This window comes from Phyllopteryx taeniolatus, chromosome 8 (genome assembly GCF_024500385.1).
Source record: "Phyllopteryx taeniolatus isolate TA_2022b chromosome 8, UOR_Ptae_1.2, whole genome shotgun sequence".
In the NCBI taxonomy this organism is placed as follows: domain Eukaryota; kingdom Metazoa; phylum Chordata; class Actinopteri; order Syngnathiformes; family Syngnathidae; genus Phyllopteryx; species Phyllopteryx taeniolatus.
This window is the reverse complement of record NC_084509.1, coordinates 7,781,888-7,806,836: the sequence shown is the minus strand read 5'-3', so window position 1 is coordinate 7,806,836 and position 24,949 is coordinate 7,781,888. Positions and strand designations below refer to the sequence as shown.

The window sequence follows — 24,949 nt, the reverse complement described above, 5'->3', positions numbered from 1 at the left end:
CTGGATCAGGTGTGGCACTTTCTACATTTGTTTCTTGGAAAAAAGTGATATAAAAAATGAGACCGAATAAAGTCATGTGCTCTGGTAGGCTTTTCCTGACTTATTTATTTCTACTATCAGAAGCATGAATGTTTTGTGCTCACACTGACTAATGTTTGGAACTGTTAGTAATTTCCTCCACCTTGACTAAAGGCCCCAGTTCCATCTGAAGCAACACAGCCCCAAAGTAGTTGCCGTCGGGGGCTAGGGGGTGCTGATGGTATATAAATTTTTGGGGGCGAAAAAGAAAGAAAAAGTAAAACCATCTTTAACTAGTGTGCCATCTGCTGGATTTAGTGTGCCCCTTTGAATTTGTGGGTGCAATCATATGATCATTAAAATGTATATTTATACACAGTTTTGTAAATTAAACACTAATCTGGATTTACTATAAAATACATACTGCTTTAAAAGAAAGAAAATGTAAACAGTGTCATCTGCTGGATCTGGTGGGGCACTGGCAGCAGTTGCCCGTAATGTAAAGTATGAATCACATTAATATGACAGGCCCTCCTTCAGACTCTGTGACGTGATGATCAATAGCGTGTGTTATTGCCCCAGTCCGTTGCAGTCAGATTACTTTTTGGTTGCGGAGCCTCTGGCAGGGGTACCAGGAAGTACACGCAGGTGCCCGTCGCCAGCAGGGTGAGGGCGGCCAGCAGCGTGAGGCCTCGCCTGAGCAGCAGCTGGCTCAGAGAGAGATGGCCGGCATTCGCCAGCTGCAGTGTGACTCTGTTGCCCTCGCACATGACTGGCTGGTACTGTTCCTGCACAGCCGGGCTCATTAAGGCCACATGTGTGTTCTTTTGGGCGCGCTTCACAGCCTGGAAAAACAAAGAAAAACAATCAAAACAACAATACAAACCACAGGATGCAATTCCTGTAGAAACTGTGAATCCTGAAGCGCTGATGCTGAACTGAAAGGGTGTGGAATACTTTGAATTGCTGAAATGTAAAACGTGAGATGGCGGCATGGTAGCCGACTGGTTAGCACATCTGTCTTACAGTTCTGAGTGTTCAAACCCAGCCTCGCCTGTTTGTAGTTTGCATGTACTCCCCATGCCTGCGTGGGTTTTCTCCGGGTACTCCGGTTTCCTCCCACATCCCAAAAACTTGTGTGCTAGGTTGATTGAAGATTCTAAATTGACCATAGGTGTGAATGGTTGTTGAATGGTTGCGACCAGTTCAGGGTGTACCCTGCCTTTCGCCCTAGAGACTATCTGTCCGTTTTCAGATATCTCAAATCAAGTTTTAACTAGGCAAAATTACGTTGCAGATAACTGTAACTATAACTATGACAAGTCAACATGACATTGGCTTGTAGATATTTCAAGCAAGAATCACAGACAGCTACAATTCAGTCGCAAATGTCCGTAATTCAACTGCTGAGATCTGCTAATGAATTGTAATTCATGAGAAACCCCATACACATGAATGGCAAAAGGGACAAAATGACGCTGCTGATACCAAAACTGAATTATCTGTCCTTTCAACTATAGCCACAATCACGTTATACAGTAGATAAATGAAAATTCACCTATTTAAAATGTAAGTCCAACTAATCACACAGACGTTGTTGAAATCTACAATGATGATTTTGTATTAGTCCAACTGAGTTTATAAATGTTTAATCCGCTTGCCTTACACAGACTTCTCCACTATCTCCTTGCAAATACAGTATCTTGTTTCCCTAAGTGGCTGTGATACGTTCTAATTTCCTAGGAATTTGTAACTTCTCTTTCTGAATGATTGAGAAAGTCTTCAGTGCTCTTTCTTTGACATTATGTGCACTTTACCATTTTCATATGAATAAATTGACATTTAGTAAGCACAAAAAATACTTCTTTAACGTTTTATGATGACGTCATTGTCTAACAGCAGCACTTATTTAGCCTTTACGTAAGAAAAGTGAGATGTCCCAGGTGACCTGAATATCACTTTGGAAAACGCTTGGTCAAATTAAATTAAGCTGAAGAAATTAGATGATAAAATTGTATTTTTGCCATCAAAGACTGAAACAAAATGTTAATACGGAAGACAGACTCCTGTAAATGGTCAAAGTCCTTCGAGTGACCAGTCGCAAGCAAGATTGGATATACGTGATGTCACTTCACATCAACAGGTAAAGCTAATTGAGCATCACAGGGCCTACTCGTGACCATACATTTCCTGAAGACTATTACACTTAAGTATTATAACCAAGTTACATCTGTTTACTAATATGGTACTTTTTTTTCTATTGTCGTGTTGTTAGTAATAATGCCTGACTATAGTTAAGTATTTCACATGAGTGCTTGGTTTAGCTTTCACTCTGTCGTTTTTTTAAATTTATTCCTTGGGCAGGGCATGCTTACTGTTTTTGGATGTACGTTTAAACGTTTAATGGCGAATATTCATGCCTTTTGACGTTGCTGCCATGTTTGTATTCGATTATTAACGCTTACGACGTGACGAACCGGAACGTTGGGTAACCAAATAGTGGAAGGGGTGTAATTCGCCTCCTCTGCGCCGATGGCGCTAGAGTCCTCCTGTCAGTTACCAAAGCAGGAAACAGGATATAGTTTACCGAGGCAGGGCCGTTGATTTCTTTTCGTCAAAATGTTGAGTAAACAGCTATTCTGCTCGCTGCCACAACATCATACCAACCACCGATCGTTATTACATATAACTCATTATTTTCTTTGGTTGTTTAAGACTTCATACACGGCTAAAGGAGATACGTTTGTCGCTGCATTCTATTGGATCGACGTGGACCACGTGACCGTAAAACACGAGCACCGGACAACGTTCTTTCGATAGAAACGTTGAAAACAAAACAGTTGCCATTCATTCTAAACCATACATAGGTGCTGTTTGGTGTGTCCGTAAGTGATTCACCAGTGATTACGGTGACACACACACCAGTGGTGGTGTGTCACCGTAACTTTGGCTTGTAGGCTGGAGAATGACGTCCTCTCTTCTGGCGTTAAGGAGACATCGCTTCTCGGCCTTTTGGCTAAGATCAAGTGTAGTATCTGTTCTTATCAGTTTAATATCTGATACGTCCCCTATCCGGGGACCATATATTAAATTGATTTTTGGAACAGGGAGATGGAATAGGGGCTTGCTCCGTCCACTCCACGCATCGACCTGGTATTGCAGTACCTCCAGGAACGGAGCACCCCCACCCAATGTTTAAAATATGAATGAGCTAAACAAATGTGAATTAAGATAAATATTTCTTACTTGGAGAATCTAACTATAAAAATGTGTGAATTCGCGGACCGTGATAATATATTATTAAAATAATATAATACACTCCGGTTTCCTCCAACATCCCAAAACATGCAGGAATTGGACACTCTAATTTGCCCATAAGTATTAGTGCGAATGGTTGTTTGTTTGTATGTGCTCTGCGATTGGCTGACAACCAGTTCAGGGTGTACCCCGCCTCCTGCCCGATGATAGCTGAGATGGGCTCCAGCACGCCTGCGACCCTAGTGAGGAGAAGCGGCTCAGAAAATGGATGGAAATGTGATAAATATTACCCAAGATGTCCTGAATGAGCTGAACATTTCGAAATTGAAATGGTTTGAATTGGTCAAGTTATAAAATGTCTCCAATAATTTGTAAATATTGTTTGGGAAAATGTGAAGAATGCAGCCCTATGGGGGGCACAAGTCAGTGCAAACTGTAGGCCGGTCCCAAGCCCGGATAAATGCAGAGGGTTGCGTCAGGAAGGGCATCCGGCTTAAAACCTTGCCAAACAAATATGAGCGTTCATCCAAAGAATTCCATACCGGATCGGTCGTGGCCCGGGTTAACAACGTCCGCCACCGGCGCCGTCAACCTGCAGAGCGCTGTTGGAAATTCAGCTACTGTGGGTCGAAGTCGAAGAAGAAGAAGAGGTGGAAAGCGGGTTCTTCGGCAGAAAGAGAAGAGGAAAACACAGAGCCTAGAACTGTGGGGACTTTGAATGTTGGGACTATGACAGGAAAATCTCAGGAGTTGGTTGACATGATGATTAGGAGAAAGATTGATATATTGTGTGTCCAGGAGACCAGGTGGAAAGGCAGTAAGGCTAGAAGTTTAGGGGCAGGGTTTAAATTATTTTACCGTGGTGTAGATGGGAAGAGAAATGGAGTCGGGGTTATTTTAAAAGAAGAGTTGACTAAGAATGTCTTGGAGGTGAAAAGAGTATCAGATCGAGTGATGAGGCTGAAATTTGAAATTGAGGGTGTTATGTGTAATGTGATTAGTGGCTATGCCCCACAGGTAGGATGTGACCTACAGGTGAAAGAGCAATTTTGGAAGGAGCTAGACAAAGTAGTTCTGAGCATCCCAGACAGCGAGAGAGTCGTGATTGGTGCAGATTGTAATGGACATGTTGGTGAAGGAAATAGGGGTGATGAAGAAGTGATGGGTAAGTACGGCATCCAGGAAAGGAACTTGGAGGGACAGATGGTGGTAGACTTTGCAACAAGGATGCAAATGGCTGTAGTGAACACTTTTTTCCAGAAGAGGCACGAACATAGGGTGACCTACAAGAGCGGAGGTAGAAGCACACAGGTGGATTACATCTTGTGCAGACGATGTAATCCGAAGGAGGTTACCAACTGTAAGGTAGTGGTAGGGGAGAGTGTGGCTAGACAGCATAGGATGGTGGTGTGTAAGATGACTCTGGTGGTGGGGAGGAAAATTAGGAAGACAAAGGCAGAGAAGAGAACCATGTGGTGGAAGCTGAGACAGGACGAGTGTTGTGCAGCTTTTCGGGAAGAGGTGATACAGGCTCTCGGTGGACGGGAAGAGCTTCCAGAAGACTGGACCACTGCAGCCAAGGTGATCAGAGAAGCAGGCAGGAGAGTACTTGGTGTATCTTCTGGCAGGAAAGGAGAGAAGGAGACTTGGTGGTGGAACCTCACAGTACAGGAAATCATACAAGGAAAACGGTTAGCTAAGAAGAAGTGGGACACTGAGAGGACCGAGGAGAGGCGAAAGGAATACATTGAGATGCGACACAGGGCAAAGGTAGAGGTGGCAAAGGCAAAACAAGAGGCATATGATGACATGTATGGCAGGTTGGACACTAAAGAAGGAGAAAAGGATCTATACAGGCTGGCCAGACAGAAGGATAGAGATGGGAAGAATGTGCAGCAGGTTAGGGTGATTAAGGATAGAGATGGAAATATGTTGACTGGTGCCAGCAGTGTGCTAGGTAGATGGAAAGAATACTTCGAAGAGTTGATGAATGAGGAAAATGATAGAGAAGGGAGAGTAGAAGAGGCAAGTGTGGTGGACCAGGAAGTGGCAATGATTAGTAAGGGGGAAGTTAGAAAGGCATTAAAGAGAATGAAAAATGGAAAGGCAGTTGGTCCTGATGACATTCCTGTGGAGGTATGGAAGCATCTAGGAGAGGTGGCTGTGGAGTTTTTGACCAGCTTGTTCAATAGAATTCTAGTGCGTGAGAAGATGCCTGAGGAATGGAGGAAAAGTGTACTGGTGCCCATTTTTAAGAACAAAGGTGATGTGCAGAGCTGTGGCAACTATAGAGGAATAAAGTTGATGAGCCACACAATGAAGTTATGGGAAAGAGTAGTGGAGGCTAGACTCAGGACAGAAGTGAGTATTTGCGAGCAACAGTATGGTTTCATGCCTAGAAAGAGTACCACAGATGCATTATTTGCCTTGAGGATGTTGATGGAAAAGTACAGAGAAGGTCAGAAGGAGCTACATTGTGTCTTTGTAGATCTAGAGAAAGCCTATGACAGAGTACCCAGAGAGGAACTGTGGTACTGCATGCGGAAGTCTGGAGTGGCAGAGAAGTATGTTAGAATAATACAGGACATGTACGAGGGCAGCAGAACAGCGGTGAGGTGTGCTGTCGGTGTGACAGAAGAATTTAAGGTGGACGTGGGACTGCATCAGGGATCAGCCCTGAGCCCCTTCCTTTTTGCAGTGGTGATGGATAGGCTGACAGATGAGGTTAGACTGGAATCCCCGTGGACCATGATGTTTGCAGATGACATTGTGATCTGCAGTGAAAGCAGGGAGCAGCTGGAGGAACAGTTAGAAAGATGGAGGCATGCACTGGAAAGAAGAGGAATGAAGATTAGCCGAAGTAAAACAGAATATATGTGCATGAATGAGAGGGGTGGTGGGGGAAGAATGAGGCTACAGGGAGAAGAGATGGCAAGGGTAGAGGACTTTAAATACTTGGGGTCAACCGTCCAGAGCAATGGTGAGTGTGGTCAGGAAGTGAAGAAACGGGTCCAAGCAGGTTGGAACGGGTGGAGGAAGGTGTCAGGTGTGTTATGTGACAGAAGAGTCTCTGCTAGGATGAAGGGCAAAGTTTATAAAACAGTGGTGAGGCCAGCCATGATGTATGGATTAGAGACAGTGGCACTGAAGAGAAAACAGGAAGCAAAGCTGGAGGTGGCGGAAATGAAGATGTTGAGGTTCGCTCTCGGAGTGACCAGGTTGGATAAAATTAGAAATGAGCTCATCGGAGGGACAGCCAAGGTTCGATGTTTTGGAGACAAAGTTAGAGAGAGCAGACTTCAATGGTTTGGACACGTCCAGAGGAGAGAGAGTGAGTATATTGGTAGAAGGATGATGAGGGTGGAGCTGCCAGGCAAGAGAGCTAGAGGAAGACCAAAGAGAAGGTTGATGGATGTCGTGAGGGAAGACATGATGGCAGTTGGTGTTCGAGAGGAGGATGCAGGAGATAGGCTCTCATGGAAAAGGATGACGCGCTGTGGCGACCCCTAACGGGACAAGCCGAGAGGAAAAGAAGAAGTTTGGGAAAATGTGAAGGACTGAAAAATTTTGGCAATGTGATTTATTTTCCCAGTATGTGCTGAATGAGCAGAACAATTTGAAATTGGAATTTTTTGAATCTATTGAATAAATTGTGAAATCTGGAAGGATGAGTTGAATTCAGAAAATGTTTCCATTCATTTGAATTGGTTTTCTGTTCAAAATGTGGGAATTTGTGTAGTGAAATAATACTGTAGTTACCAAAAGGTCGCGAATGAGCTGGTGACCACAATTTGGGTTTCACCAACTGAAACAAAATTCAGTGGTCTATCATGACAGGGATGCACACAAAAAATCGGGGACCCCATGTTGTAAAATTAACTGAAAGTTGGCCATTTTGGTTTGAAAGGCCCTATTTAAATATACATCCAGTTGTGATTGAATTCTCCCTAGCAACAAGTTCCCACAAAACATGGGATGAGACGCAGAAAAAATTATCCAAAAGGTGAAAAAAAATATCTTTCTGATTTCACAGATCAGTGCAAAATTTGATCATGACAAGGCACACAAAAAAAGTCCAGGGACTTCATGTAATGAAAAAAAACATTTTGCTTTGAAGGAACTATTTTAAGAACATTTTTTACTGGTCTTTACTCAAACTCCTCCTATTTTGTTCATCCAATCACTACTAAATGTGTACCATACTACAGAGATTTGTAACGTTAAACTACTGTGAAGCTTTTAAGTTTTCACCATGGCATGTGGGCGGAAGTTTGATAATGAAGTTAACTGGTAAGTTATTTAGTTATGCATTTACCTCCTCTGTCATTCTCTCCCAGTCCAGCTTGAAGACGACAATGATGTAAAGGGTGGACTGCAAGATAACGCAAATCAAAATCCCCAGCCAGAAACCTTAGAACAAAAAATGTAAAATAAGCCATCGGTGTGTACTTAATCAACTTCTTGGGATAACGGTATGTAGATGTATTTCGTTGCGTTATTTTTGAGGGACAAGATGAATGATGGAGAAATACAGTAAGAGCACAACAGCAGCAGTAAAACATAACAACTGTTGGAATCTGGGTGGGTAAGATGGGGATAAGCAGGGAGGAAAGAAAGCAAGCAGCAACAACAAAGGAAAACAGTTGAAACCTGTCAGAACCTTACCTACCTAAAATTCGGAGCTTTGCCACAAACATGAGCGTAACGCTGAGCGTGAGTCCGACACCGTAATATCCAATGAAGTTAGCTACAGCCGGAATCTTCTGTTTTCCCGTGCCCAGAAAGATGCCAGTGCACACACACTAGCCGAATGGAAAACAAAAACAAGTATTGATTATTTTGTATCGCTCCGATTGATAAATTACCGTAATTTTCCTGTGCATAATGCGCACTCATGTTTCATACACAGCCCCAAAGTTGACCTCAAAATTCTGGAAAAAGCTTCTACCTATGTATAATGCATTTTTACAATGCATGATGTTGGTTCTACCCATATGATCAAAAGACGAAGTATTATCTGTATTTTGTTAGTTCTTTCAAAGAATTATTCTGAAGTTAAGTACTTTATTTGACACGTAATACTTTCTTTTTATTTACTTGCTGTTATTTTGAAAGGCACAGCCCTACTTTTATTTAGTAAATGAAAAAATTAACAGTTGTGCTCATATGTTTGATTACCCACACAGACTTTGTAAGATGTGTACAGTTCTTTAAAGGAAACATGAAGGACCAGGCGAAACACATTTAATTTTATTTTAATGGGATTCAAATTAAACTGTCAAGCATTTCAGAAAACCATTATAATTAAACAAAACATAACCATGAATAAATTAATGGTGGTTGTTCTTCAGTCATCAGTCGTATTTAAAAATAAAACAAATTTTCACAAATTCTGCCTGGGTATGTAAACTTATGAGCACAACTGTACATATACAGTATTCAGTCATATCTAAACCCCTGTCATATTTGAATGAAAGTGTAGGCTACACATTTTTCATAACCTCTAGATGGCGGCATCCATTTATATAATGTGATTTTTTTTCTTTTCATTGTCCCGTATACCTATGTATGATGCGCACTATTAACTTTTGACAATTTTTGGGAGAAAAAAAATGCGCATTATACACGAGAAATTACGATAACACATGCAAGACTCACCACGAGGCCATCAAAGAACTGAAGGAAGCAGTAAGCGTTCATCAAAAGGGACACCAGATTGACGATCTTCCTGTAATGATGGATTTGGGTGTGTGTGTAATAACATACAAAATGGGCATGGTTGACAACTGGTTAGCACATCTGCCTCACAGTTCGGAGGACCGGGGTTAAAATCCGGCCTCGCCTGTGTGGAGTTTGCACGTTTTCCCCGTGCCTGCCTGGGCTTTCTCCGTTTCCTCCCACATCCCCAAAACCTGCATGGTAGGTTTAACTGAAAACTCTAAATTGCTCATAGGTGTGACTGTGAGTCCGAATGGTTGTTGGTACATGTGTGCCCTGCAACTGGCTGGCGACTAATTCAAGGTGTACCCCAGCTCTCACATCATAATATACTGCTGAACAGGTTGGAAACGTGGGTAGGACTAAATGGAACAGTCCTTAAATGGTTCAGGTCCTACCAGGAGGAAAGGGGTTATTTTGTAACCATTGGAAGTGTTCAATCTCATCGAATGCCAATGACCTATGGGGTCCCTCAAGGGTCAGTTCTTGGATCCCTCCGGTTCAGCCTGTATATGCTACCCTTGGGTCAAATTCTTCAGAACTTTAGTGTTGACAATCATAGCTATGCAGATGACACAGTTATATCTAGCAGTGTCTCCAGGTGACAACTGTTCAATTGAGGTGGTGTGTCACTGTCTAAAACTGATAAATAAATGGATGAGCCAAAGCTTTCTTCAATTAAACCACAAACAACTGAGATAATTGTTTTTGGGAATAAAGAAAAGGGGATTACTGTTAGTACCTGGAGTCACTCTCTTTGACAGCCAAAAGACCAAGTCTGAAACTTTGGTGTACTGATGGATTCTGACTTAACCAACAGTCCTATCAAATCAATTCCTAAAACAGCCTTCTACCAGCTGAAGAACATATCTAGAGTGAAAGAATTGCATGTTCCAAGCAGACCAGGAGAAGTTTTGGACTCCCTGAAAAGTTTTGGACCCCCCGAAAAGAGCATTAAATAGCTTCAGCTCATTCAGAGCCCTGCATCTCAAGTTCTGACCAGAGCAAAGAGGTCAGAACATGCTACCAGATTTTCACAACCATAAGGCACACTTAAAAGTCTTAAATTTTCTCCCAAATGGACGGGGCGCCTTATAATGCGGCGAGCCTTATGTGTGCACCGTGTTCGAAAATCTATAAATGTTGTTGTGTGATGAGCGCTCTGCTTGACTGACTGGGAGCATTTCCTGCCGACACGCTGCTCATGCAGAGGAAAAGCGGACGTGGCTGAGGACAGCATGCGGCCGTTAAAGGGGGAAGGGTGGGCGTGAAGGAGGACACTAAAGGCACGCCCCCAAGTAGGTATATAGCGCCTGTATGTGCATTGTGCAAAACAACATCGGTTTGGCTAAGGACCCCCAAAAATGACTGCGGTCAAGCCTGCCTCCACTCGTAAAGTAGCAATCAAACCAGCCGCCCCTAATTTTGTTCATACTAGGCATTACGGTAATAAGTCGCCAACTCGCGGCGGAAGCCACCTTCAAAATAAAAGCTTCCCAATAATATGGACATCAATGCTCTTCGGTTAAGGAATGCAACCAGCAAGGTTAATTTTAATCTTGAGATGCATTAAAAATGTAGTTTATTAATTTTCGGGGAGACTTTTATTTTGAAATACAATATCAGATCTTCATCAAACCTCTTTTAGTGGAGTCCTTGGTGGTCTGTCACACAGATCTGGACTTGTCTTGCGATACCAATGGGATTATGTTGGGGTGGCTTTGGCTCAGTAGGTAGAACAGGTTCGAATCCCTGCTACAGCTGTCCACATGTCGAAGTGTCCTTGGGCAACGCACTGAACCCTAATTTGCTCCCAGTGGGCCTGGCAGCGCCTCGCTTGGCAGCAGTCGCCCATTGGTTTATGAATGTGTGTGTGAATGTAAGGCTTTGTAAAGCGCTTTGGGCACTGTGAGGGTGTAGATTAAGCGCCATATAAGTGCAGTCCTTTTACCATTTATTTTTCCCAAGATATCAAATAAACTACATTTTTTAATGTAACTCAAGATTAAAATTAACTTTGCTGGTTGCATTCCTTAACCGAAGAGCACTGACGTCCATATTATTGGGAAGCTTTTATTTTGAAGGTGGCTTCCGCCGCGAGTTGGCGACCTATTACCGTAATGCCTAGTATGAACACAATTAGGGGCGGCTGGCTTGATTGCTACTTTACGAGTGGAGGCTGGCTTGACCGCAGTCGAAAACTGCACCTACGAAGAGACACGCTTACGAAGCACAGTTTAAACTGCAAGCTATCAGTTACGCGGAGGAACATGGGAATCGAGCAGCCGCGAGAGAATTCAAGATCAACGAATCCATGGTTCGCAAGTGGAGGAAGCAGGAAAACGAGCTTCGCCAAGTCTAGAAGACGAAGTTGAGTTTCCGTGGAAACAAGGCGAGGTGGTCTGAGTTGGAAGAGCAACTCGAGCAATGGATAAATGAAGTCCAACCGCTGGACATCGGTGTAAACAGGACGTTCAAAGTGAAGTTGCGAGCGGCGTGGGAGCGATGGATGACATATGGCGAACACAGCTTTACTAAGACTAGGAGGCAGCGCCGGGCGCGTTACGCCACAATTTGTGAATGGATTGTGGATGCTCAGGGCTAACGTGTCTGCTTGCACTGTTGTTCGAGCGTTCGTGAAAGCCGGCATCATTTCTGAGTAGCCGCGACTGACTCGAACCTGGCGTGTTTGATGGAGAACTTGCCCAGCTGTTCATTTCGGATACAGAACATGAGGACTTTGATGGATTTGTGGAGGAGGATTGATCAAAAAATAACGTGAGTACATTGTTAAATACTTCAATAAAGTACAACCGAACTCAGTTTTGCTCTCGCTGCCTTTTTAAAAATATTGTTTTAGCGTGCATGCATGCAAGCGTATGTTTTAAGATAGCATATGTTTTACCATGCCTGCACCTTTTAATACGCTGTGCCTTATGGTCGTGAAAATACGGTACTCCAATTCTAAAGTCTCTACACTGGCTCCGAGTCAGCTTGAGAATAGACTATAAAGTTCTGCTACTGGTCTATAAATCCCCAAATGGTTTAGGCCCTGAATGCATTCAATAATTGCTAATGGAATATAAACCCAGTCGGGCTCCAACATCTATAAACTTAGGTCAGATAGTGGAGCACAGCGTCCAAAGCAAACATAGCGAAGCAACATTTAGCTGTTACCCTGCACACAAATGGAATAAGCTGCCAACAGAATTAAAGTCAGCCCAAAGTGTCAATGTTTAAGTCCAGGTTAAAAACTATTATTTTTGTCATGCTTTTTAGAGCATTTCCACTTTTAAATGATCTTTCTTTCACTGCACGCTGATTTTATTGTACTTTTATTTTTCATCCATCCATCCACTTTCTTTACCGCTTATCCTCATTAGGGTCACGGGCTGCTGGAGCCTATCCCAGCTTTCTTTGGGCGAGAGGCGGGGTACACCCTGAACCGGTCGGCTAAAAGAACGTAGGCTAACGTTTGATCCCATCACGCGTTTTTCACTTTGTTTTAAATGTTTTTGAGCAGTTTTTTGTTTTCCTTTGTTTTTAAATGCTTTTAATCATGTTAAGCACATCGGGTTATATAGTATAGTTGCTTTGCTTTTTAAATTTTTTTATTTGTGCAACACTTGTTCTGAAGATGAGCTGCTACTATCCACCATGGATAACTGTGCAATACCTTAGTTCGAAGAAACAATAATAAAGTACTTATATTTTATAGAAAAAAAAGTCATAATCTGGAGAGACTAAAGTAGACTTTTTTTTTCAAGACAAAAGTCAGAGGTAATTTGAGAGATGTAATGAATATTTTTGTGAGAAAAAACTTTATTTTATGAGATTAAATTTTATTTTTTCAGGATATAATTTTTTTTAGATATAGATTTATTTTTTAGAAAAAAAGTTTTGTTTGAAAAACAAGTATTTTGTGAGACTAAAGTCTAGTTTTGTTTTTGAGAAAAAAAGCACAGTTTTAAGTTGATAAAGGCTTTTTTCCTTCGAGAAATCTTTATTTTATTCAGATTTTTTTTCAGGAATTGAAAACAACTATTTTTAAATTCGAATTTTTGTTCAGGAAATAAGTTTTAATATTTAGGACTAAAGTTGAAATAGAACAGGAAAAGGCCCTGCGTGGGACCACAGCTCAGCGCTCATCAAAGTATTTAGTGCAAGTTTTGTTTCTGACATTTTTTGGTTTTTACCAATAGCGATGGTTAACTTATTTTAAGATTTTAAGATAATCACTAGTAAAACCAGTACAGTTTATAATGGTTTTATTATGGCCACAGTTTGACTCCAAAACAGACAATTTCAACTTCTACGAGGAATTATTTCCCCCAATTTATCAAAACACAAGTGGTGTAGAGTTCAGGAAAATATTGTGTTCAACTTTAAAGGGTGCGTAGTATGATGTCCACTCACTCATCGGAGGTGAAGATGAAGCCGATCACTGATTTAGTGGAGCCAAGCACGACACCTTCGACAAGTGCAAATGCAGCTGGAAGACAACACAAACATGCACTCCAATCTACCAAGGAGTATTGGGGCCACACTGACAAGAAAAAATACTGTATATATTGCGAGGAAAAAACAGTGGTAGTCTTAAGAGAATGAAGTTGTATTTTTTGGGGGGGGAAATGTCATATTTTTATGTTAGGAAATGTAGTATTTTAGAGCAGTGGTCCCCAATCCCCGGTCCGCGGACCAGTACCGGGCCGTGAGGCATTTGTTACTGGGCCGCAGAGAAAGAAGGACCAACTTATATAATTTCCGTTGTATTGCGATTCGTAGGTCAATGTGTTTTATTGCGTGAGAAAATAGTCGAACAGTTTAAGGACAATGTTCCTCAACGTACAATTGCAAGGAATTTAGGCATTTCGTCATCTATAGTCCATAATATCATCAAAAGGTTAAGAGAATCTGGAGAAATCACTGCATGGAAACGGCAAGGCCGAAAACCAACATTGAATGCCCGTGACCTTCGATCCCTCAGGCGGCACTGCATCAAAAACCGACATCAATGTGTAAAGGATATCACCACATGGGCTCAGGAACACTTTAGAAAACCAATGTCAGTAAATACAGTTCGGTGTTACATCCGTAAGTGCAACTTGAAACTCTACTATGCAAAGCAAAAGCCATTTATCAACAACACCCAGAAATCCCGCCGGCTTTTCTGGGCCCGAGCTCATCTAAGATAGACTGATGCAAAGTGGAAAAGTGTTCTGTGGTCCAACGAGTCCACATTTCAAATTGTTTTTGGAAATTGTGGATGTCGTGTCCTCCGGGCCAAAGAGGAAAAGAACCATCCGGACTGTTATGGACGCAAAGTTCAAAAGCCAGCATCTGTGATGGTATGGGGCTGTGTTATTGCCAATGGCATGGGTAACTTACACATCTGTGAAGGAACCATTAATGCTGAAAGGTACATACATGTTTTGGAGAAACATATGCTGCCAAAAATGCAATTTTGTGAGGAAAAAGTCTCAAACTTAACCTAAAGCTGTATTTTTGCAGAAAATAAGTCATAATCTTATGAAAATAACAGTTTTCCTTAAAAGAAAAGTTAGAATTTTTGGAGATAGTAAATCAATTTGCCTGTTTTTTTTGTTTTGTTTTGTTCACTTTTCATTGTGTTCCTAATACTCCTTCTACTCAGCACAATTATGTTGACAGATGAAGAAAAATTAAAGTTCAAAGTGACCTGCGAGGGTGAGCGAAACCTTGCAGGTGAGGATGGCCCTGCCCGTGTCTCCGGCCCCGAGAGCGTTGCCCACCCGAGCGCACGCCGCTGCCTGGATGGCAAAAGGGAACTGATAAAAAAAAAGAGGTCAGGAGCTGAAGCAAAAAAAATAAAATAATGTGCTGGTTAAGTACAAAACACTAATATATTACCATGTAGGCTAGTAAAGTCACCATCATCACTGCATGTTGGGCCGCCAGCTCTTCTTCGCTCAACATGCCTGAATGGCAAAATGACATTATGATAAAACTGCACCATAAATAGGTAGGCAGGTAGTTCCTGTACAATGCAGTAGGTAGAAATGTAGGTGGTGAGCTACATAGATAGGTAGGTTGATTGGTATGTATGTAGGAAGTTACCCGCAAAGAATCCACCAAACTCATAGAGCCACCACTCGAAACACTTCATGAGCATGCTGGGAACAGCCAGCCTCATGTAGGAGCCCCACTCCTGCAGAGATTCCACTGACCAGCCTGTAAGGGGAGCCAGAGGCTTACGGAAGTCGATATACAGTAAATGAGGGCAAACAAACAAAGAAAAGGGAGCAGGTGGGCTCACAGGGCCACCAATGCCTCACCTCCCCATGTTGATACGTGCAGCTTCTTCCAGCGAATGTAAGCAAACAGCAGAGCACAGATGAAAATCTGAGAGAGAGCGTTGGCAGCTGCAGATCCACTAGAGGGCGCACACACAGACACGCATCCATTCAGAAACATGGAGATGGAAAAAACATGGAGATACGCTCTGACACAAATGACACACGTTAGCACGCACGCGCGCACAAAGACAAAGTCACACTCATACAGGCACACGCACGCACGCACGCACACACACACACGCTAGCAAATATGGCTCAGCTATTCTATAGCCTATACTGCTATATTTGTGCACACTATTAGTGGGTGAAATATTAGGACTGGAATTCAACCAAAATCTACTTACGTGACCCCTAGATCGAGCCAGTACAATAACACATAGTTCAAAATCACGTTGGCAACATTTGCCATTGCTGCAGTGTACATTTGCGGAAGTATTATACCCTAAAACACACAAAAACACACAAAAGGCCATTCAGATGCTGCATTACCAAGAAGAATTGGGACCACACTGAAAAAAAAATGAAAATAAAGAGCTATAACGTGAATTAAGTCGTACTCCACCCCCTCCCCCTAAAAAAAGTGGTAGTCTTTTCAGTAATAAGACAAATGACAATTAAGTAAAACATTTTCAACTTCTTTACGTTCAAGTAGTACACTATATTTTTGAGAAAAGAAAGGAGCATTTTTCAAAAAATAAAGGTGTATTTTTTTCCATGAATAGTCTTTGTCTTTTTTTCTTTCTTAACCTGTTCTGTTCAGCTGCATGGCCATGCAGAATGGTGGATCTGTATGCCTTTTGTGCTGGAACAGTTTTGGTGTGTAACAAGGGAGTTTGAAATACTCCTTCTGCTTATTTTGTAAATATTTTTTTATTATTCTGATATTGAAAATGCAGCCGGACAGAAAAGGGTTTTAGGGGACCGACAGAGGCACAGAACGGACAAGAGGAATAGGGGTGTGAACCAAAGTAGAGCAATCGTGAGACAGTCTAGATATTTGTCTACAAGTAACATTACAAAGTCAAATCATGTTCTTATATGTGGACGGGGGGACACCTGGTGAGGACATGCAACAGCTAACCAATAGGACAAGAGGAGAGAGGACAAAAAGGGGCCGGGACAGGACGTGGGATATTAGCAAGGCAGTGCTACTGATGAGTTGTGTGGCGAAATGCTTTTATAGTGTCTAAAGACCTGTATAAACCTGTGAGATGATATCTAAAGACAACCTGTGTTATTGTTAGGTGGCCCAGCATCAGCAAGTCAAGCCTATAGCATGTCTATAGAACATATTGGTGAATAAACACCATATCACATGCATGTTAGTCAACTGGTGTATGGAGTTGCTGTGCCGGCACATTGAGGAAGGGTGGGCCCGGCCCCCTCCATCCACAAGGGGGGGGGCCGAGCCAGCACGCCCATCCAATGGGGGAATCCAACAGCGGGACGCCACCCAACCCTATGGAGCCAGGGGGAGTCCCCCAGCCCAACCAAAGTGCCCGACCAGCCCCCAAGGGAGCGGGCATGGGTACTGGACCACCAACTCCCATGCCCCATCTCCCCCACCCTCACCCGCCGAACCCCAGCACCGACACCACCCATATCGTGCCCGTAAAGCATGGGGGCACCAACCAATGACAGGGTCAACATAGGAGACAGCTGCCACCCTAAAAGGCAACAGTCCGCCAACAGTGAGCCCATGTCAATTGCCTGCTGCAAGCAATGACGGGCGATGGCGCCAGGAAAGGAAGAGGAAGGCAGGGACCCAAGGAGGGGAGAGGGGGACTCCTGTCTCCCCATGGCCTGACAGCTGAAGGGGGTTGGGCGGGGTGCAGGCCCCAGGAGTCAAGAGAAATGTGAATACCCACCACCCACCCTATTACTATGTTTACCAGGTCCCCAACTGACAACCATTGTCCCTGAAGCGTGATCATGTGTGGTGGGGTGTCATGCATTAAAATTGGGGAGACCGGTGGGGGTGAGGCAAGACGGTCACGGGGCAATGATGACCCGCAACTGTCACCCCCACCCAGGCCAACCAGCTCCCCAAAGGAAGTGCAAATGTACTGTATGTGGTGCATTAAAAATCAGCGGGGCAAAGGCATGGCAGGGAAGAGAGCAGGACACAAGCCCGAGGGGCAGCAGCACGGCCCCCCAGGCCCCCACCTGGAGACCAAGACGAGGCCCACGGAATGGGCATGAGGCCAGCGGGCGCCTCCCCGGCACCCAGGGATGGAGAGCTGATCTTTACTAGTGTTATATACTCTATGACAAGGTTTTGCCGTTGGTTGATGTTGGTGGCTTGTTTATCGTTCCAGTTTAACAATTTTTAGTAATTGCCAAAATTACAGGTATTGGTTGGGCATGTTTATTTGGGAGGTCTTTACCTTTTAGATCACCCAATAGATAAAGATTAGGAGAAATTGGGACCCTACAGTTAAAAGCTGAGGAACGTCTCTGTGTAACTAGTGACCAGAAGCGCTGTAGAGGTGTACAATGCCAAAGAGAGTGAAAGTAAGTGTCTGGAGTGTTTTCAGTACAATGAGTGCATATGTTCGATTTTGAATAGCCCATTTTATGCATCCTATATTGCGTAGTGTGGGATCTATGAAGAACTTTAAACTGGATTAGCTGTAAATTACTTTTTTTTTTTTTGTCATTGAGAATGTATTTCTACAGATCTGTGCCCAGTATTGATTGTCAACAGACACTAGGAGGTCTTTTTCCCATTTTGCGATTGGTAAGTGTATTGTATTAGTAGTTGAGATTAATTTGTATACTTTTGAGAGGTGTTTTTTTTTGTTTTGTGGGAGTAGCTCCACTATTTTCTTAACAAAAACGGGTAGTTCTAAAGTATTCACGTGTGTTGGGAATCTTTTTAGGATTGCCGTTCTTTCTAATATTGAAGGAAGTTACCACCTCTAGTTTGAAACTCTTGGAATACGCTTTCACATGGCATGAATGCATTATTTTTTAATAAGTGATGTAGACGCTCAATTCCACTTTGTTCCCATGTGCTGAGGTGAAGGGGTAATTTGTTTGTCTCAAAATTGGGATTATGACAGATTGAGAAGAAATTATATGGTGCTGATTGAGATTGTGTGGTTTCCAGATTTATCCAGCAAGCTGATAAAGTGGCTGCAATAATCGGCTTCTTTAAACAATTGTGGCGTTTGAGACTTGTGCTGATAAATGCGAGGTCTGAAAGTTTGGTGCTATTGCAGTCTTACCTGTTCTAGATTCAGCCAAGATTGTTGTTCAACATTAGGATCTAACCACTTTATGAGGTATTGTATTTGGATAGCTAAGTAATAATGTTTGAAGTTGGGTGCGTCAAGTCCCCTTTTCTGAACAGTGGATAGACTAATTCTATTTTTCTTATTTTTAGAGTAAAAATTTACAATGGCAGAGTCTTGCGTTTGAATTTTGGGTTTGAATGAGATCATTGAAAATAAATAGTTAATTTGAGGGTTCATTTGAGGTAACGTTTTCATTTTTACCATAGCTATACGCTTTAGAAGTGAGATAGGTAGGCTGTTCCAACGCTTTAAGTTGTCACATTTTTTTCCCCAGTAGAGAAACGTGATTTACATTATTTAACTCTGTAAATTTTGCTGAAATATTAATGCCTTGATATGTGATGTTCCCTGTCAGAATAGGATAATTTGGGTTTTGCGCCGCAGGATTCCATGAGTATTGTATTATAGGGAGTATTGTTGATTTTGACCAATTGATAGCAGTCTGATACTTAAAAAAAAAAAAAAAAGTATATATAGAAAAAGGTGGAGGTTTTCAAGAAAAGTCCTGCTAATATTTGGCAAGGCATAATAATTCATATAAACATTTTTCTTTATTTTTCTAAGATTATGACTTTTTATCCATGTAGAAAAAAATCATTACATACTACTTTTTTGGGGAAATACATACATTCATTAAAACATACTTTCTGAAGATAATTATAATGAAGATTATAATTACGAACATTACAACATTTTAGAAAAAAATACAACTTCCTTCCTGTTAGATACTGACTTTTTGAAAAAAATACCTTGTCATGAAAAAACAACTTTATTTCTTGAAAACATGAATGTATTCTTAAAAAAATACAACTTTATTCTTAGAAACATGACTTTATTCTTAAAGAAACATGACTTTATTCTTGTAATATTACTGCTTTTAATTTTGAAAATCTAAAAATTTATTCTTGAGAATATTACTTTTGTTATCGATAATATCTTTCTCGGAAAAATATAACGTCATTCTTTTTTCTTCTAAGAGTGGCTTTAATACTACTTCATGCTCTACGCACATGCATCGCCTCCCAGTAAACAAAAGAGAGAATCCTACATGACAAAGCACAGTGGAACCTCTAGAATTAATCTATTGCAGGCCATCGTAAACCTTTTAATAAATGTACAGTTATTGTCTATGAGCTCACCTGGTTCTGCAAGTAAGACACTTGAAGATTGTGTAGAAACATTGCCTAAAAGACAAGAATACAATATGACACAATCATAATGGCAGAGCATGCTAATTTTGCACAGTAAAGTTACAACTCACTGGCACAGCTGGAAGGGAGGCTACGATGTACAGATGTGCTATTCTGAAATAAAGAGGATGGCTTACACATTCCAATACATATGCTTATGGTATATTTAAGTTCCATTGCAGCTCTGTGATGAGTGGGTTGCTAGTTTATACATTCTTTACCGGGTCACCTCGGGGTGCTGGCCCATGAGCAGCAGGAGGCTCTGGGCGTTGAGGAGTAGACCCCAACAGGGCAGACAGAAAAACAGAAGGATGACGATGCCTCGCTGCAGGATCACGCCCACGCGCAGCAGATTCTTACCACCGAAGGTCTGTTGTGGATACAGTTTTGTGGATATTTGGATAGTATGCTGATATATAAGTGCATTATATGATCACACACGATGGCTTTTCAATACCTGAGAGACCAGTGTATCACAAGCAAGACTAAGACCATATCCTGTTGCCGCTGTGGTGACATTGATGGTCTGAAATGAAACTCAAACAAATGAGTGTTAGAACCCCTGTCGGTGCACAAGAGACCTCAAGGGATTGCGCAAGATTAAAAGTGCAATGACAGACTTGTATAATAACAATATTTGCATCTTCCCCACTCCACCAAGTGTGTTTTTTCTTTCATTTCTTAAATATGAGGCGAGGGGGTGGGCCAACTCTGTGATGTTAGGGGGAGGGGTTCTTAAAAGGTTTGGGGAAAGGCTGAATTAGAGAATAGTAACAGATATTTACACTAGCTGTATACAAGTGGGCGGCACGGTGGCGACTGGTTAGAGCGTCAGCCTCTCAGTTCTGAGGAGCGGGGTTCAATCCCCGGCCCCGCCTGTGTGGAGTTTGCATGTTCTCCCCGTGCCTGCGTGGGTTTTCTCCGGGCACTCCGGGTACTCCAGTTTCCTCCCACATCCCAAAAACATGCACGTTAATTGAACACTCTAAATTGCCCGTGAGTGCGAATGGTTGTTTTTCTGTATGCGCCCTGCGATTGGCTGGCAACCAGTTCAGGGTGTACCCCGCCTCCTGCCCGATGACAGCTGGGATAGGCTCCAGCATGCCCGCGACCTGAGTGAGGAGAAGCGGCTCAGAAAATGGATGGATGGATGTATACAAGTGAATCCCAGACAAGTGGATGCACCGTTGAGGGTGCACAAAAGTGCATGCAAAATTTTCCCCCATTAAATGTGATTTTATTTACACTATATCAGGGATCCACAAACTGGTGGATAAACCCCAAGGGGCGCACAAGAGCCCGCTCCAAGGTGTGCCTGATTGACAGTGTAATGACAGTCTGGGATAATAATTGCACATTCAAACTTTTTTTTTTTTTTTTTCCAATTTGTGTGTGTATTTTTGCCCCGACAAATCAAAAAAGGTGGAGAAAAGCTAAATTACAGAATAGTAACATCATAAATATTTACATTTTATCAGTGATTCCTAAACTGTAGAAGTGTGCAAGAGGCCTCTAGGTGGTGCGCCACATTAAAAATATAATGGTGGATTGGTATAATAATTACATTGTTTTTTCTTTGCCACGAGTGTGATTTTTGTAGTTGTTAAATCTGAGCATTTCCTCAGGGAATGCGCCAGCTCTGTGGGGATGCTGAAGGGGGTGCATGGTTTAAAAAATTTAGGAATGGCTGAATTATCCATATATCCATTTTCCATATCACTTATCCTCACTAGGGTCATGGATGTGCTGGCGCTTATCGCAGCTGACTTCGGGCGAGAAGCGGTGGACACCCTGAACTGGTAGGCCAGCCAATCGCAGATGGCCGAGTTAGAGAAGAGAAAATGTTATTTACTGTATACTATAGTCGGGCTTCACAAAGTATGGAGGTGTACAAGTGCCCTCGAGGGGGGTACCGTGACATTAAAAGTGTAAAGGTGGTTTGATACAAAACTTGGACATTTATTTAGTGTCTTAGTGTGATTTCTTTACAAAATACAAAAAAGCTAAGAACATTTCCTGGGGGGAGGCAAGTCGTTCAGAAGGGACAAGCACTTACAGCAGATGCTAATCCGTAGCCAGCCATCACCTTGTTGCCCAGACGTCCAGAGAACATGGTGACCACGAAGGGAAGCAGGTAATTGAGGACCCGAGAGAACAACTACAACAACAGCACAGGACAAAACATTGGGGACAAACTAATGAGATCATGATCTCATGTCTCCAAATAAGGTGACAAAATATCTATATTTTATAATTTTTTTTATTTTATATCTATATATAATCTATATTTGTATTGTTTCAGTAATTTGGATCCTTAGAATGCTTTGTGTCGAATTTTCGTTCCATAATGAACTACTTGTCATTATATGGCCACTTGATAAATTATCATTTTGTCAGGTTTTAATCATATTTGAAGAATGCCTAAAATGTTAAAAATAATGCTAAAAATATTCCATCCATTTTCTTTTGTGTTGATAGTTGTGCAATTTGCAGTTGATTTTCACGATTTACAGTAGATGTACCCCAAGGCTCTGTCCTAGATCACATGCTATTTTTACTGTAAAAGCTTCAAAAATGTTATTATTATTTGTTATTACAATATTACAGAATATTGGTTGCATAGATTTTAAGCTTATTTAAAAAAAAAATATTTATTCAATGTATTGGTTGGACATAGTAATTCTAAATGTGCCCCTACTGTATGCTTTGTTCCTATTTGTATTACATTTAATGAGTATTATATTCTTCTTCTTCATGTACTGTATGTATGTTCTACAAATAGTTATTTTCCATTTTTATTTATTTTTAAAAATGTTCTTTGCTTTGTTTTCATTTAATGATTTGATAAATCTGTTTATTTACTGGTAAATGGATGGATATGTTGTACTGAGCTTTTTCTTTCTTTAAACATATTTAGTATTTTTTTTGCCTTGTGTTCGTTTCATGATTTATTAAATACATGGATTGTGTTGTGCTTTATAGTTGTACTGTATTTAATATTATATTTTATTATGTAACATATCTGTGATGTATTATTATTATTATTATTATATGTTAATAATTTGTCCTTTTTTAATTTTTTGTTATTTAAGTATTTGGACCCTCTAAAGTCTTTGTTTCTTTGATGTTATGGACCCTGAGACGTGTTGACATTGCATTGTGGCCATGTGGGGGTTCCAAATAGATAATAAACAGACTGCAAAATACAAACACAATGATAAACATATTGTCCTCTAAATAGCTCTCTGATGGCGTCAATCAAGAACAGAGCGTTATTGTACAGCTGGTCTATGTTTGCATGCAGAATAAAGCGTGAATAAACAAACGTGCCACCTTACCAGAGGACCAGTCATCCTCAAGATGTGGTACAGTTCTTCTCTGTGGCTCAGGGGCATCTTGAGACAGAGCCACCTACAGAAGAACATCTTGTCGCGCGCCATGTCTTCTTCTACAGCACACACTGTAGCGCATGTACAGTGTTGTACAACTTTTCCCGTCTCTTGTTGTCACTTCAAAAGCCACTTCGAGGATGTCGGAGAAGATGGAGCGCTTGCTTGCTTCCTTTGGAGCCCCGCCAAGTGCAGCTGAAACAACTCAGATTGTTGAAAACAAAAAACAAGAAAGAGCACATGCTGCAAACAAAACAATAGCTCACAAGAGCTCATCTTGAGCACTGTTTGTAATAGTCCTCTTTAACATTTATTAACATTTATCAACCTTCAAGTCTGCTCATTTTTGTTGTACTGTATAGTATTTTTGTATAGTAGTGCATTTAGGTTTAGCTGTCTTTGTACATTTAATCTTCTATAAACCAGATTCTTTGCTCTTCAGGTGCACCCAAGGCTTTGTCCTTGACCCCACTTAGTGTAATTCCCAGTGTCTAGGATTTAACTGTGCTATATGGAGATACAATATTAGTATGCTTTTTTTCACACCCCACAAAATAAAATGGTTATCCATCCATCCATCCATTCTCTGTACCACTTATCCTCACTAGGGTAGCAGGTGTGCTGAACATATCCCAACAGACTTTGAGTGAAAGGCAAGGTACACCAGGAGCTGGTGTATAGCCAAATGTAGGGCAGATACAGTATAAACAAACAACCATTCACACTCACATTCACACCTAAGGAAAATTTAGTCTTCAACTGGAGAACCCAGAGAAAACCCACACAGGCACAGGGAGAGGATGCAAACTCCACACAGGAAGCCTAGATCTGCACCCAGGACCTAAGAACTGTACGGCGGATGTGCTAAACATTTGGTCACCATGTCGACTAAAAAGGCTAATGTTTAGTTTACTTTGAACCTCTTTAATTTAGGATTTTTTTTTTTACCTGTTTAGGTATTCTCCAAGGTTTAACACAAGATATTTGTATTGTCCAAGTTTCAACTGTGGCGGCATGGTGGAAGACTGGTTAGAGTGTCTGCCTCACACTTCTGAGGACCGGGGTTCAATCTCCGGCCCCGCCTGTGTGGAATTTGCATGTTCTCCGTGTGCCTGTGTGGATTTTCTCCAGGGTCTCTGGTTTCCTCTCACATCCCAAAAACATGCATGGTAGGTTAATTGAAGTCTCTAAATTGCCCCGTTGGTGTGAATGTGAGTGCAAATGGTTGTTTGTTTTTGTGTGCCCTGCGATTGGCTGGCAACCAGTTCAGGGTGTACCCCGCCTCCTGCCCGATGATAGCTGGGATAGGCTCCAGCACGCCCGCGAACCTAGTGAGGAGAAGCGGCTCAGAAAATGGATGGAGGGAAGTTTCAACTGTGCTTCTTCTTCCTTTCCTTTCGGCTGGTCCCTTTAGGGGTCGCCACAGCGCGTCATCCTTAAGTTTCAACTGTGCTATTTGAGGATAAAATAAATTATTATATATATATATAGGTCAGTTTTTAGCTTTTTTTGGGAGCCTTTTGTTTATTCACTTTTATAGTTTCATATATAGTATATGGATATTTATGTTCATTTAATGATCTATTATTGTGTTGGTTGTACAAAATAGTGCTAATTTTTGTGTGCGGGTATGGTTTTAGATTCCATGCAAGAAAATGGATGGATGGAGTGATGTTTGTTTTATTGTATTTATAAGATTTTTAATATATGTATATTGTCCATAATGTTCTTTAAAACATACA

At 41.7% G+C, this 24,949-nt stretch overlaps 1 protein-coding gene and 1 non-coding gene across 4 annotated transcripts; one reads left to right on the top strand and one right to left on the bottom strand.

The window, feature by feature from the left end:
• Nucleotides 1–87: 87 nt before the first annotated feature.
• Nucleotides 88–23,915, bottom strand: LOC133482305 (multidrug and toxin extrusion protein 1-like). 3 transcript variants are annotated; one of them, XR_009789752.1, is made up of 18 exons: nt 23,157–23,915; nt 21,875–21,976; nt 20,276–20,344; nt 20,040–20,188; nt 19,890–19,932; nt 19,768–19,812; nt 15,674–15,771; nt 15,309–15,406; nt 15,091–15,204; nt 14,884–14,951; nt 14,693–14,801; nt 13,411–13,486; nt 8,935–9,004; nt 7,946–8,078; nt 7,592–7,686; nt 4,746–4,897; nt 3,819–3,896; nt 724–863 (listed from the first exon to the last, which is right to left on the bottom strand). XR_009789752.1 is itself a non-coding variant. In XM_061782314.1 (16 exons), exons 1-16 carry the CDS (start codon nt 23,256–23,258, stop codon nt 576–578), a joined length of 1,659 nt encoding a protein of 552 aa, XP_061638298.1. In that variant the 5' UTR covers nt 23,259–23,879; the 3' UTR covers nt 88–575. The 3 variants fall into 3 exon arrangements, 1 of the variants encoding a protein (XP_061638298.1); XR_009789751.1 differs by having other exon boundaries at nt 3,819–4,897; XM_061782314.1 differs by lacking the exons at nt 3,819–3,896; nt 4,746–4,897 and having other exon boundaries at nt 88–863; nt 23,157–23,879.
• On the top strand, nt 3,015–3,205 carry LOC133482820 (U2 spliceosomal RNA). The gene has a single exon (XR_009789972.1). It is a non-coding gene; the product is annotated as a U2 spliceosomal RNA (small nuclear RNA).
• Nucleotides 23,916–24,949: the final 1,034 nt, after the last annotated feature.

What these genes read in the sequence shown, in the direction of transcription:
- LOC133482305 (XM_061782314.1), bottom strand. Translation starts at nt 23,258, where the DNA reads ATGGCGCGCGACAAGATGTTCTTCTGTAGGTGGCTCTGTCTCAAGATG. An exon ending in TGGCTCGATCTAGGGGTCAC is followed by an intron (nt 15,407 to 15,673) that starts GTAAGTAGATTT and finishes TGCGCCCTCTAG; the next exon opens with TGGATCTGCAGCTGCCAACG. An exon ending in TTCATCTTCACCTCCGATGA is followed by an intron (nt 9,005 to 13,410) that starts GTGAGTGGACAT and finishes CCATCATTACAG; the next exon opens with GAAGATCGTCAATCTGGTGT.